The sequence below is a fragment of the Myotis yumanensis genome, unplaced genomic scaffold (assembly GCF_028538775.1).
Source record: "Myotis yumanensis isolate MYYU_CA2020_CCGP unplaced genomic scaffold, mMyoYum1.0.hap1 SCAF_2, whole genome shotgun sequence".
Lineage (NCBI taxonomy): Eukaryota > Metazoa > Chordata > Mammalia > Chiroptera > Vespertilionidae > Myotis > Myotis yumanensis.
The window spans coordinates 159,728,578-159,742,628 of record NW_027223753.1 but is presented as its reverse complement, the minus strand read 5'-3'; the positions used below and the strand labels follow the sequence as shown (position 1 = coordinate 159,742,628).

The 14,051-nt window shown below is 43.6% G+C and overlaps 1 protein-coding gene across 1 annotated transcript in view; it reads right to left on the bottom strand.

The window, feature by feature from the left end:
• LOC139003905 (protein mono-ADP-ribosyltransferase PARP14-like) overlaps window positions 1–13,842 on the bottom strand; it is a 65,163-nt gene extending 51,321 nt beyond the window's left edge. Inside the window, exons 1-4 of the mRNA XM_070406333.1 lie at window positions 13,599–13,842; window positions 8,549–8,682; window positions 5,950–5,983; window positions 2,284–2,520 (exon numbers count right to left, since the gene is read on the bottom strand). Of these exons, the coding sequence (XP_070262434.1) occupies window positions 2,284–2,520; window positions 5,950–5,983; window positions 8,549–8,682; window positions 13,599–13,785 (592 nt within the window). The 5' untranslated portion in view covers window positions 13,786–13,842. The remainder of the gene's footprint in view (window positions 1–2,283; window positions 2,521–5,949; window positions 5,984–8,548; window positions 8,683–13,598) is intronic.
• Window positions 13,843–14,051: the final 209 nt, after the last annotated feature.

Genomic DNA, 14,051 nt, shown 5'->3' with positions numbered 1-14,051 from the left:
TCACACTCCTGAGCTAGGTGAAATATGTCCTTTGCTATTTGACTCCAAACTGACTTCTAAATATCACCTCTGGTTATTCCATGCCATTGATTTTATTTTCATACTGCCACAGAAACTAGTCATTATTTTGAAAACCATTCTCCTTTGTCTTTGTTTATTTGGTTTCCTGTGCTTGAAATGACCTCCTCCAACTTTTTATCTTGGTCCTATTCCTCCTTCAGGACTCAAACCAATTATCTCTTTCAAATAAATAAATATTGATGCTGGGCCCTTGTGCCAGGTACTGTACTAGGAGGTGGGGAGGGAGTTGAATACAACAAGTTCTTGAACATTCACCTTCCAGGAGGGAGGAACTCTTGAAAGCAAACAAGTGGTCTATTGTGGTATCAAATGAGGCAGGAAGACTAATATTGGCACTCAGCCAAGGATTCCCAGAGTAAGTAGTCACCAATCTGAGTTTTGAAGGATGAAGAAGAGTTTACCAGATAGATAAGGGAGGAAGCATTTCAGGCAGAGGGAACGGCAGTGACATTGAACATAGTATATTGGGGACCTGATAGCCTGGTACTGCAGGAGTCTAAGCTTCATAGAAGGACAGAGGCAGGGCAAAGCCACGCTGCCTTGTTTGGGCTCCCTTTCCTCCCGTTCCCCACAGTCTGCTGTTCACAGCCTAGGGAGGCAACTTCTCCTCTTGATCTTCACTGTTCATTTGTGTATTGGTTCCCACCCTGGCCCGTAGGAGTTCCTCAGAAGCAGGGACCAAGAATTATTCCTCTCGGCAACATCAACATCTCATATTACTACTACAGCACCTAGACATGTGCACATAGTAGGCATTCAAACTTTTTGCTCAATAAACAAAAGCAGATCCATCTAGTTATTCCTTTATGAGAAATAATCATAAACTTGAAAGTAGAATAGCTCCCTTATTGAATCCTTACCATGTCCTTACCAGGAACAATGTGAAGAGCTTTTCAAAAACTATTTCTTTAATTCTCACAGAAACTGAATAAGGTAGGTATTCTTATGCCCATTTTATAGGTGAGGAAAGCAAAGCACACAGAGGATAGTAACTTGGCCAACCTCAGATAATTACTTAAATGTTGAAGCTAGAATTTTTACTTCATGGCCTTGCTCTTTCTTTTTTATCCTCACCCAAGATATGTTTTTGTTGATTTGAGAGAGAAAGGAAGGGAGAGAGTGAGAGAAACATCAATGTGAGAGAAAAACATCAGCATCAAACGCAGAACCTTTTGGTGCATGGGATAACATTCTAACCAATGGAGCCACCTGGGCAAGGCATGACCTGTGCTCTTAATTAACCATTCCACTGCCTCAGCTATGGAACAGTGAGGACTTGGAATTGGAAAATGTCCTCTACCTTTGCCAATAAACAAGACAAAAGCCACACAAGTCCAGTCCTCTGTATTGTATTGTATTTTTCTGGAGATGGCTCTTCCAACTCACAGACTCCTCCCACAGGCCTCAAAGAGCACTCATTTTCTGCATCACATGCACTTACTCTCCCAGCATATGTGGATGACCCTGAAAATACTGAGAAGATATATGGTAAAGGGGATAACAGAAGAGGCTGTATAGAGGTCTGCTGCCAGGGTTCAAATCCAGTTCTTCATTTATTAGCATCTCTGCACCTCTGTCTCCTCAGGTGTAAAATGGTAAATAATAATAATCTCAAAAGGTTATTGAACGGAACAAATTAAGTAATACATGTAAAGATCTTAGCATAGTACCTGATTTACATTAACAGCATTTGAGCGTTTGCGAGTATTATAATTATTACCTTCAAGTCCAATTTGGTAACACAGATCCATATTTACTTCTCTCAATGAGGTAGCACGTGAAAACACTCACCCCTGTGCTCAGAATCACTTTAAGATCCATGGACTTCATTAGATTTTCATTTAGGTGTGTTCTCTCTCTCTCTCTCTCTCTCTCTCTCTCTCCTCTCTCCTTTCTCCTCTCTCTCCTCTCTCCTCTCTCCTCTCTCTCTCTCCTCTCTCTCTCTCTCTCTCTCTCTCTCTTACACACTCACATACACACAAAACTCATACAATAAATTTAATTCATTAAACATGCCATAATTTGGATTCACAACAAAATTGCTTCTCTTTCAAATAAAAAATGATCTATATTAACTTGGCGTCGTCTCTTACCAGCTACTAACAAGAGTCAAACTTTCAGAGACATTCCATTAGCTGGGTGTCCCAAATCTCAAAAGTGCTGTGCAAAGAAGACTGAACATGAAGGGTCAGTTCATCTTACCTATGTATTTTCGAAAGGTAACTATACCAACATCAAAATCTCGTATTATTTCCACTTGAAAATCATCACTGGACAGGCCACTTATGTTCTCCACCAACAAGGTTAGCATTATGTCCGTCACATTTGCTTTGAGATTTTCAAATGCAACCAAAGAGGGAATATTTTCACATTGCTTTGGGATATCTTCCATTTTTTCTGATCTTTTGTTGAGAGAGATTTGTGTATCTTCTGACGCATCTGATTTTAGGGATACAAAAGAGGTAAAGATGTTATATTTATCTACCATGATTTCAGCAAAGTAAATTATCATAAGACACTGCCCTTTTTCCTTCCCAACCTCTTAGCTAACTCAAATAAAAACAGATCTTAGAGGGCTTTTAGCTTAAATGAATTGTGATGATTATGTTCAATTTTATTACACCTCTTTCTGCTAACATATACTTCTATCACAGCACCACAGTATAATTATTGAACTCAGTTTCTCAAAGGTAAGGAACATGTTTATGCATTCTGGTATTGCTAGCACATGGTATATACTTGAGTCTCAATGAGTGTCTGTTGAATTGGAGATTTAGTGCTTGGACCACTGGAGGAAAGCAAGAATATCTGATAATGCCAAACATGAGCATGATCTAACACTTTATGCTCTGAGAAGCAGTACTTCCCTTCACTGAAGAGAAAAAAAGATGCTTGCACTGAATGAGTAGGGGATACACAGAGACGGTAAAATGGCCTAGACTCTAGAGAGCTATACGTGTACATCAAACTCAGTGAATAGCAATCACTCCAGCCAGCTTGTTCCTCTCCATTGTTGACCATAAGTGAGTTACACATATGCATAAGGTCAGTCTTACTCTATTCTTAATCCAGTGCAGTGAACCATGATGGGTATAATAGTATCTTTAGACAATCTTTACACAACTATACAGTTGGAACCCTTGGCATGTTAAAGGTACTGGATATGTGGAGAGGGTACATACAAAAAACATTGGATAAGGAACTTATTTTCTAATGGAGGTAATGAAGAAAAATAAGAAAAGAAACTGACATTTGTAAATGTTTATTATGGCGAAGTAAAATGTCATGTGCTTATCAAATCCATTTTGTTTTCTTTCTGGGAAATATTGCCCAGACTTCCTACAGTTAAGTTCCTACAGTAAAGTTTGTGTGGCTAATGGAATATGGGAAGAAGGGGTGAATTCCACTTCCAACCATGACCTATGCATGTCTCCTTCATATGGATCTCCATTCTCTCTTGCAGTGACCTTGCAGGCCATGTATAAGGGGGCCTGGATTCCCAAATGACTGCATAAAGCAGTCTAGACACCACCCACGTCCCTAGCTGCCAACTACACTGCATTGTAATCTGGGGACTTGTTACAGCAGTTAGATCACCCCAATAAATACACACACACACACAAAAACACACACACACACACTTATGCCAAATAAAAAATAGCTTGAGGATTCAATAGCAACATAAACTAGCATTCAATGAGTCATGAATGACAAATCAGAATGAGTACTGGGCTGGAGGTAAGGCCCTATGAGTTCAACCCCTGACTCTGCCACTCTTTAGCCATGTGACCTTGGGCACATCTCTTAATTTAAAAATGCGAGTATTGGACTGAGTGAATGATAAGAGCCTTGCTAGCAATACAGTTTTATCACCCCACTATTAGAAGCTTCATCACAAGAGAGGCATTGCCATATAAAGAGCACCAACAATTAAGTCAGGATTCCAAGAAAAAGAGATAAAGGGATTGGCTGGCTTGGAAAGGGTTTAGAGAAGAGGAGGAATCTGAGTAATTTTGAAGGGTCTATCGGATTTAGGTAGAGAAAAGTGGGGTAGAGAGTACTGTGAGCAACAGAATACAAGCAGAGTATCGTGTTGTGCCAAACTATTTAGGAAATGGTGATCTGACCAAAAAAGCTCAAGGAGCTCTCATGTACAGAGATGTAAGAAATGAGGCCAGAAAAGTCAGCTTCATCCAGAATGGGGTCTGGACTTTATCTTGCAGTTGGTGGTAAGGTGAGCCAGGGAAGGTTTCTGTGAAAAAGATGACCAGATATCCAGCAATACAAAAGACTGGTCAGATTTAAGGAGAAGGACATCAGGTACAGAGAGACCAAGCAGGGTATTCTGCCATGCTGGATTTGTAAGTGATAATGGGGGCCTGGGGTGAGGGAGGAATGAATGAGGCCAACACATGTGAAAACTTAAAGAAAAGACAAATTTCTAGTAGGTGATGGGCAAACTGGTTATGCACTTGTTGAAATATAAAAAAAGCAGAAGAGGGCACTGGTTTGGAGGCAGATGACACACATGGCTTCAGACACATTGGTCCTAACATATTTTTCAACAGAAAGGTCAGACACAGCTCTGGGATTTAGAAGAGCGTCCAGGCTTGAAATATAGACTCGAAATAAACAGAATTTTCTGACCACAAGTGACCAGAATTTCTCTGCTCTTGTTCGTCTCTCTTCTCCTAGTTCTTCCACTTGCTGGTTTCCACATTTGAGGCCCAACCCAGTTCAGCTTGACCTAAAACCGGATACTGGCTTAGTGCTCATACCCCCTGATGTTGGTGTGCGCCTTTCCCTGCTCTGTCACTGCCTGTCAATCTTTAACCTGAAGCTCTGGGTTTCAGGCATGCCTAGTGCCTTCATGGTGCTGTGTCCTCTGCTCTCCTCATCCATTAGATATGGAACCTTCTAGGTAACCACCCCCCATCCTCATTTTGCTTACCTTTCCAATGAATTTCTAGATTTCTGACAATGGACCCAAGGCCCTGACAATGACCCCAAGCTCTCATCACAGTGCCATTTTCAAAAAGAGAAAGTTGAAAAAATCTAAACATGTTCTCAAGACAATTTCTACTTTAGAAGAAAATATTTACACATTTTTTGGAGTTTTCTTTTCCCTAAGATCTGGATATGCATCACTTTACCTCTCTTGCTCGGCCATTCAACACATTTCACTTTTTCGTCCCCTGTATAACACCATGCTTAGCCCAGAAAAGTGGGGTAGAGAGTACTGGCTTCTTTAGTAAATGTCAGGGGCCACAGGCTAACACTCAGACACTAGTTAAGCAACAGACTCCACAACAGCCACTAGGTGTCGGGCTCTATCTTACAGCAGATGGGAGGAGAGGAGCTGCTGCTGCTCTGGAGGGTTGCACCCCATCCTGCACCCAGCACTCAAGCTTTCATCCACAGAGGACCCACACCTTCCTGTAGTGACTCCTGAGGACAGCACTTCCCACACCCAGTGCTTAGAAACTGACTTGGCCACACACAGCACCCACTGATATGTCTTGCTTCTCCATGGCAGCTTCGGCACAAGTGGGCTCTAAAGGTCAGTTCATCACCTTCCTCCAGGCCCTCTTAGTCCTCTGCTCAATTGCAAGGTGTCTCCCAGTCCCCACAGAGAGAGCTGTTTTCATCCTTCTGACCTGAGGCCATAGAGCTCGAGTGGCTGCCCCAGTGTTCACCCTCTGAACAGCTGGCTGAGAGTATAATGAGAATGAGCCCAAGGCACCACCAAGTTGAGAAAAACCTGCCTTGTGAAGTAAAGAAGATAAGGATGATGTATGTCTACAAGTTCTATCTTTAATCAAAACAAAACTGCCTCGTGAAGGCCAGTCATCTCAATTGAGACCTTACCTGGTTCTTCGGCATGTTCTTTGGCCTTGGATTCCTGAAATTCAAACAATAAAGTAACATTCATAAATTGCCAATAATGCAAATTTCTTTACATTAAGAAAATGTGCCTTAGACCAGCCTGGAGATATAACGTCAGCAGTCACAATAGTGAAAAAATACAGCAATAATGCTTTTGAATGACCCCCCTTATGTAGTGGCACCTCCAGTTACTCAGAACAAAAATCATTGGCAAAAATTAGTCACAAGGAGAATCGAAGATGGCGACATAGGTAAACACCGGCTATGCCACCGTAAACAACCACTTCAAAAATACAACTAAAAGACGGAACGGACATCAACCAGAACCACAGGAAGGCTGGCTGAGGAGAGACTCTTCAACTAGAAGGAAAAACAACAGCATTACGAGGCTCAGAGGAGGCGCAGTGTGGAAAATTTAAAGGTACAGTGGTGCACGCGCAAAGCGGGCTGGTGGCTGAGGGCGTGGTTGTCGTTTTCAATCAGGAGTGAGTCTCAGACTCTGGGCTACAGATCCAGGCGAGTCTCTAGGGACCCAGACTCAAACGGGAGAAGCGGGACTGTCTGGCTACGGTCCCTCCGAGGTTTGCAGCGGTTGTGGGGACAGAGAGGCAGAATCCCTGGGGACGGACTGAGAGCAGCCATAGCTGCTCCCTCCCCACCCCCCCTGTTGAGCCCGCCCCGCCCAAGCCCTGCGCAGAGCCATTTGCCGGATCGCCTCAGGCAAAGGCTGGATTAGCGCCTCCCCAGAGGACTGAAGTTTTCCACACAGCTGATTCCTACAGCCAGTCGGCCTGGTGGTCAAATCCCTCTAGTGTTAACTACAACAATTAAGGCTTGGCTAGAACATGACTGCGCACAAAGACCACAAGGGGGTGCACCAAGAAAGCATAAAAGATGCGGAGACAAAAAAACATGACAGAAATGGAGGATATGGAGCTAAAAATCGCAATTTTGAGGGCTTGCTATAAACTTGAGCAGAGCCTCACGAAAACTAATGAGACCTCGATGCTACGATAAAGAAATTAGAAAGTAAGCATACACGGACTGAAATAAAGAATATTATACCCAATAGCAGACCAGAGGAGCACAAGAATCAAACCAAAGATTTGACAAAAAACACCCAACTGGAAAAGCAAAATGAAAAAAGAATCTGAAAGTGTGAAGATAGTGTAAGGAGCCCCTGGGACAGTTTCAAGCGGACTAATATCAGAATTATTGGGGTGCCAGAAGATGAGAGACAGCAAGATATTGAAAACCTATTTCAAGAAATAATGGCAGAAAACTTCCCCCACCTGGTGAAAGAAATGGACTTACAGGTCCAAGAAGCGCAGAGAACCCCAAACAAAAGGAATCCAAAGAGGACCACACCACGCTACATCATAATTAAAATGCCAAGAGCAAAAGACAAAGAGAGAATCTTAAAAGCAGCAAGAGAAAGAGACTCAATTACCTACAAGGGAATACCCATACGACTGTCAGCTGATTTCTCAACAGAAACTTTGCAGGCCAGAAGGGAATGGCAAGAAATATTCAAAGTGCTGAATACCAAGAACCTACAACCAAGATTACTTTATCCAGCAAAGCTATCATTCAGAAGTGAAGGTCAGATAAAGAGCTTCACAGACAAGGAAAAGCTAAAGGAGTTCATCACCACTAAACCAGTATTACACGAAATACTGAAAGGTATCCTTTAAGAAGAGGAAGAAGAAAAAGGTAAAGATACAAATCGTGAACAACAAACATGCATCTATCAACAAGTGAATCTAAGAATCAAGTGAATAAATAATCTGATGTACAGAATGAACTGGTGATTATAATGAATCAGGGCCATAGAAAGGGAATGGACTGACTATTCTTGGGGGGGGAAGGGGAATGGGAGATTCGGGAAGAGACTGGACAAAAATCGTGCACCTATGGATGAGGACAGTGGGTGGGGAGTGAGGGCGGAGGGTGGGGCGGGAACTGGAAGGAGGGGAGTTATGGGGGGTGGGGGAAGAGGAACAAATGTAATCTGAACAATAAAAATTCAATAAAAAAAAAATTAGTCACAAATAACAGAAACCCCAGTGATTACCAAGTGTGCGGGGCATGGGGTAAGATCTGCATCTTTTCCCCATTTAACATTTATTGAGTCTTTCCCATGAACACTGTACCATTTGCTTTACACCGGTTGTCTCATCCAACCCTCACAACAATCCAACAAACCAACAAGGTAAATATACTATTACTATACCATTTTAGGAAATACTTAGTACATGCAGTATGAAATGCTATCTCCTCAAAACAATGTAAAAGTAAAACTAATACAGCAAGTTCCAGGTTAAGAGCTACCTAAAATTTTGTATCTCAAACCACCCTTATTATAACCCCCAAATCTTGACTTTTCCAAAAGTGTCTAAAAGCAAACAAAATGTGCCTCCTCCTTCATTATTCCATACCTGTCCCATCACATCTGTAAGTTGCATTTCTCACTGCAGTTTGATTTATATTTTTTGTTCCACTAGGTGTCTCTCATTGTGCTTCCCATCCCATACACCTTGGGAGAACACCCTACTTCCTGGCTACTTGCTCCTTTACTAACCTTTGCTGGAATTTTCTCCTTAGAGACATCATGGACTTCATTTGGGTCTGGAAGCAACTTGACCGTTAACTTAAATGTTCCTTTTCCTGGCAATGCTAACTCATGGTTCTCTCTCTTCAGAACATTCTGCCGAACTGAAATATCAAAAAAAAAGAAGGAGAAGGAGAACCATCAAGCAACCTTTATTCACAACATTATTCCATATTTCAAAGCCTTTGTCATCATCAATCAATTACTCAGTCATTTGCCCAAGAGAGGTTTTAGGTGATAAAAAGAAAAAAATAATGGAAAAGTGTATCAAGCAGGCATGGATTTGAATTCTATCTTTAAACTTATTTTTTTAACCTTAAGTATTTCCAGAGCCTCAGTCTTCTTGTATAATAAGCAATTAATAAAGATTGTATTATATGGGTGTTACGTGGATTCGACTGAAGAAACATAAAGAATGTGGTATAGTACCTGATGCTCAGTGGGCACTCAGAAAAGGAGCAATATTTATTGTACAGTAAAGGAAATAATTACAACATCAGTCACGGTGAGCCTGTGTACATTGGGTGCTGGGACATGGCATGATAAAAGCCATGTTTTAGGAAGGTGACTCAGGTAACTAGGAGCAGAATGGCCATGAGCTTGGTTAATAAGTTTTTCAATCAATTCTTTTAACTTGTGAAGAGAAAAGCCTCACATCTGATAGGAAAAGAAAAAGGAAAAAATGGATGGAGAGATTTAAAAACAAAATCGCACATCAGGCAGCTGGGCTGTAGTGAAAAAAACTGAACAATGAACATAAGCATTCAAAAAACCTGGATCAGAATTCCAACTCTAGATGAGTGACATTGAGAAACTATCTGAACTTTTCTTAAATCTGTTTTCTCATTCAAACCGGTGTTCTGTGAATGAATTTTGTAACACACACAAGAGGTATGCAAATGTAAGTTATAATTATAAGAGGCAGGCAGAGAAAGAAAGGCAATGTTAGTGTATCTCAGAGTGTGGAGAATAGGGAGTGAGTTTAGATGAGGAAATGTAGTCGACATAGTCAGATGGTGCAAAAATATCGGGGTGAAGGGGAACCTTTGAGAGTTCCCTACTGTTCACTGTTGTAGCCCTGCCATGAATATTGGGTTACCATGTTGCATTCTGATATGGTTGGTGTGATGAGGCGAAGGATACAGGTAGGAATCTTTCAAAAAAGGGGGCTTAAGTAGCTTTCCCACCTCAACCGTCCATGGAAGGATAGGATGCCAATAGAATGAAATAGACCCCCAGAAATAATATGACTCAAATTTCACTCTTGATGAGAGGAAAGATGTCTTCACAAAGACTCCTAAGGGGCTGCCCCAAGCTTCCATAAGGGCTGAATAAGAACCAGGTGCCAGAGAGGAAGCTAAGTTTTGTAAGTCAGGTTGTCCATGGACCTCTGTGATACCTTCCTTTTATTATTCCCTAGACTTTGGTAGAATCCGATCCAGACACTTATTTTTTTATTGATATCAGAGAGGAAGAGAGAGGGAGGGGGAGAGAGAGAAGGAGAGGGAGAGAGAGAGAGAGAGAGAGAGAGAGAGAGAGAGAGAAACATCAATGATGAGAGAGAATCATTGATCAGCTGCCTCCTGCATGCTCCCTAATGGGGATGGAGCCCACAACCTGGGCATGTGCCCTTGACGGGAATCGATGGAATCCGGGCCTGGCTAGGGCCACACATTTAAATGTGGCAGCCTGGCCCTGGCCTGTGTTGCTCAATGGTAAGAGTGTTGACCTTTCCTTGGAAGGGCCAGGGGTTTGATTCCTGGTCAAGGGCACGTACCTGGGCTTCAGGTTCCATCCCCTGGCCCCAATCAGGGTGAGTGCAGAAAGAAACCAATTGATGTGTCTCTCTCACACCAATGTTTCTTTTTCTCTCTCTTCCTTTTTCCCCTATACCTTCCAATCAATGGAAGAAAATATCCTTGGGTGAGAATAAATTAAACCAATTAAATTAAATTATAAAATTAAAATGTCAGCCTGGTTCAGCTGGTGTGCTTAGTGGTTGAGCTTCAACCTATGAACCGAGAGGTCATAGTTTGATTTCCCGGTCAGGGCACATGTCTGGGTTTCGGTCTCTATCCCACATAGGAGGCATGCAAGAGACAGCCAAACAATGATTCTCCTTCATCATTAATATTTCTATCTTTCTCTCCCTTCCTCTCTGAAATCTATTAAAAATAATTTAAAAATAAATAAATGTGCCATCCTGTTCTGTGTGCAATATGCATGGGCATCACTACTTCAAGAGGACAGAGGGTAGCAAGATCAGTAAGTGCTCCCCAACAAGGAAACGGTGAATCTGGGAGGAATAAGGATGAATCTCTGATGTCCAGCCACCCTGATCTACGTCCCTTCTGCACTAATCTCAAACCATTCACACTTACTTTTATTAATGGGTTTCCTTACCCCAAAGAAACTGACAAAAATCAGAAGCCAAATTATGACCAGAGACGATGATAAATGTACGCATCCAAAAATCTCCCAAGTCAATTTACACTCAACTTTTCAGAAATTCAATGAACTATATAAAAGTAAGATGCAGCTTCTCAATAGTTCAGGTTGCTCTACAGTAATTTCCACAGAGAAATGCTGGTGGACTCAGCCTGATTATGTGAATTATATGACTAAAGGCATGTTTCAAGACAAGACTGCACCTGCTTAGTTCATTTCCTGGTGTGGAGGGGATGGGACTCCCTGTAAAGACAAGATTTCCTGCCCTTGGACTGCCAGGGCAGGTGATTCATTGTTAGCAAATTGCCTGGCAACTTGCTGCTGAGAAAGTTGCTTCTGATAGGAAACCGAAACTGACTGGGACTTTCCACTCCCCAAGAACTTTGACCACAAAAGGTCATCAGTTACAGGGATTATGAGGTATCTGTGCTGAGGGTAACACAAAGGGGCCATTGAGCAGCCTGGGGGGTGGGAGAAGGGGGTCGTGGGCTAGAACAGGTGAAGGAAGAACCTGTCAGGAGACTAAAATAGGTTCTAATTTGAGGGCTAGAACAGAATGATGATATCATCACAGAATCATATTTTGCACTTTTTGTATTTCTATGCTGTGTGTATTTCCTATATGGGCTCCCATTTTGTTGATCCAGGGACATCAACAACTAGCATTCTCAAATTTTAGTGCCTCAGAGTCACCGAGTGTGCTGGTTCAAAGTGCTGATGCCCTCACCCACCCACACTCAGGGTTCCTGAGTCTCTAGGACAGAGCTGGGCTGTGTCTGTTTAACCTGCTGAGGGTTAATAAGATGCTAAAGAAGAAAGAAGAGTTGCTAAGGGCCAGAATCTTGGTGATGCTAACAGTTGGAATCAAAGTGGTAACATCCTTGAGGAAATGCCTTATATCATATAGCTGCAATTCTGTGCATTCCTTGGTGAAATTAATCCTTGGAAAACTCTGTACCTGTTTCCATAAAGCTCTGGGCCCAGCAGGTTTCCATGTACTGCCCCCTGCCCGCCTCCCTTCTTTCACACTCCTCTGTGTTCCCCTTTCCTCTCTGGGTTTCATCTTTCCTTCCTGGATAGTTGCTTAAAGCTTTCCAATTGCTCTCATGGCCTTGTAAGCCTCCTTGCCTCTCCTCTGGCCCAAATGTTTCTCAAATCCAGGGAAGAAAAGCGGGATTAGGAGTTGTCCACATCCTCTCCTGGGAGATTCCAATGGAAAAAGTGTGTGCTCTGGGAGTGTCTGGTCATGTGCTTCCCCCTGAAGGACCTGATGGTTGTCTTAAGCAAGCAGATGTTTGATATTCGTCCTCCCCCTTTCTTTTTTGTGTGTGTTTGTTGTGGTTGTTGTTGTTATTGTTGTTAATCCTCACGAGAGGGTATTTATTCCATTGATTTTTAGAGAGTGGAAAGGAGGTGGATGGGAGAGAGAGAGAGAAACCTCGATGTGAGAGAGACACATCCACACGGGATTGAACCTGCAACCCTTCAGTGCACTGGCCAATGCTCTAACCACTAAACCCACCAGCCAGGACCTCCCCTTTTCTTCAATAGCAAAAGCAAGCGGGAGGAGAGAACTAGGCTGCTACACTGCCTGTGAGGGGGCAAGTTCTTACTCAAAAGCTCAAAACTTTCCAGCTCCTTCAACCCAGTCTGAGGACCAGCCTGAAACCCAGGGACAGGTACCAGCAAATGGCCAACAAAGACAGTGGTCATCTCCCTGCAATAACTCTCTCTATGTCACCCAGGCAATGTGATTTTAAGCAGGCCTCAGCCCCTGCCCAGGTGACCCCAGAACTACTGGGAAGCTCCACAATACATGGGGAAATCTCATGGCTCCTCCCATTGCTTAGCCCCTTTCCTTCCTCTCCCCTCCCCTAAATATTAACAGAAGAAGAGGGGCTCTCCCTCCCTCTCACATGGAGCACCAGCCATTCCCAGAGAATCAGTTACCAAATCCAGAACAGCACACAATATGTCTCTCCAGCCCCACACTGACTTTCATTGTTAAGGACTCACTTGTCCTCACTCAGAATAACTGCAGTTATCTCTTCAAAGGTCTGATTTTCATGGTCTCTCCCAACAGAAACCAATGTGCCTATTTTCAACCAAATTTATCTCCCTAACGTATAGTTGGACTTTTATCCCTGGAAACTTTCTCTTCCCTTAAAATCGTGTTCCCATAAACCTAGGGAGTTCTAGAACTGCTGCCTCAATTGGCAGAAGACAAAAAGCGCTAGAGTTGCAACTCTGCCATTAGCACTCTGTGTATTAATACATTAACGCACTATGTAGCCTTCTAAAATGAGGCGAGTACCCAGGCTCTCAGCGCCTTTCTGTTCTCCCTGGCGCGGTTCTGCCCCCACCGGCCACCTCCAGGCAGAGGCAGCACCGCTGAGTTCCTAGAAGCGCGGGGCAGAGGAACGCAGCGACTCCGCGCATTTCTGGTCCATTCTGCAACCCGCCCACCGCCAACTGCTGCTGCTGGAGCCGGTCCCGCTGCGCGCCGCAGTCCAAGCGTCCCCACAGGAAGAGCCCCATGGTCTCCTCTCACCCCCGCCCCGGCGCCCCTCACCGTCAAGCGGGTGGAAGAGCACTAGGAAGCGGGCCGGGCTGCCGGGTTCCTGTCGGACCTCACACTCCCCGCCTCCCGATCTCTTCTGGCTCTGGAAGTACAACTGCAACTTGGTGATCAAGCTCTTCGGGGGATCGGGACCCCAGGACCCCTCAACCAGTAGCGGGAAGTAGCCGGGTGCAGCCATCCTCAGCCCTGTTCAGGGAGGGACTGCTAGTCCTACCCCAGCTCAGGCAGTTAACTTTGCCTCTTTCGCTTTCGTTTCAGGGATAAACTCCTCCCTGCTCTTAGGTTACTGCCTTTGGCTGTAAACAGCAACCTCAGATTTGATGAGTCATCCTCTCAAATTCTTAACTTTCATCTGGGCCCAGGGCAAGGCCATCCAGGTATTTGGGTGAACAGGGGTCCCTAAACCCAGGGCTCATCTGCCACACACACAAGCCACAGGGGCAA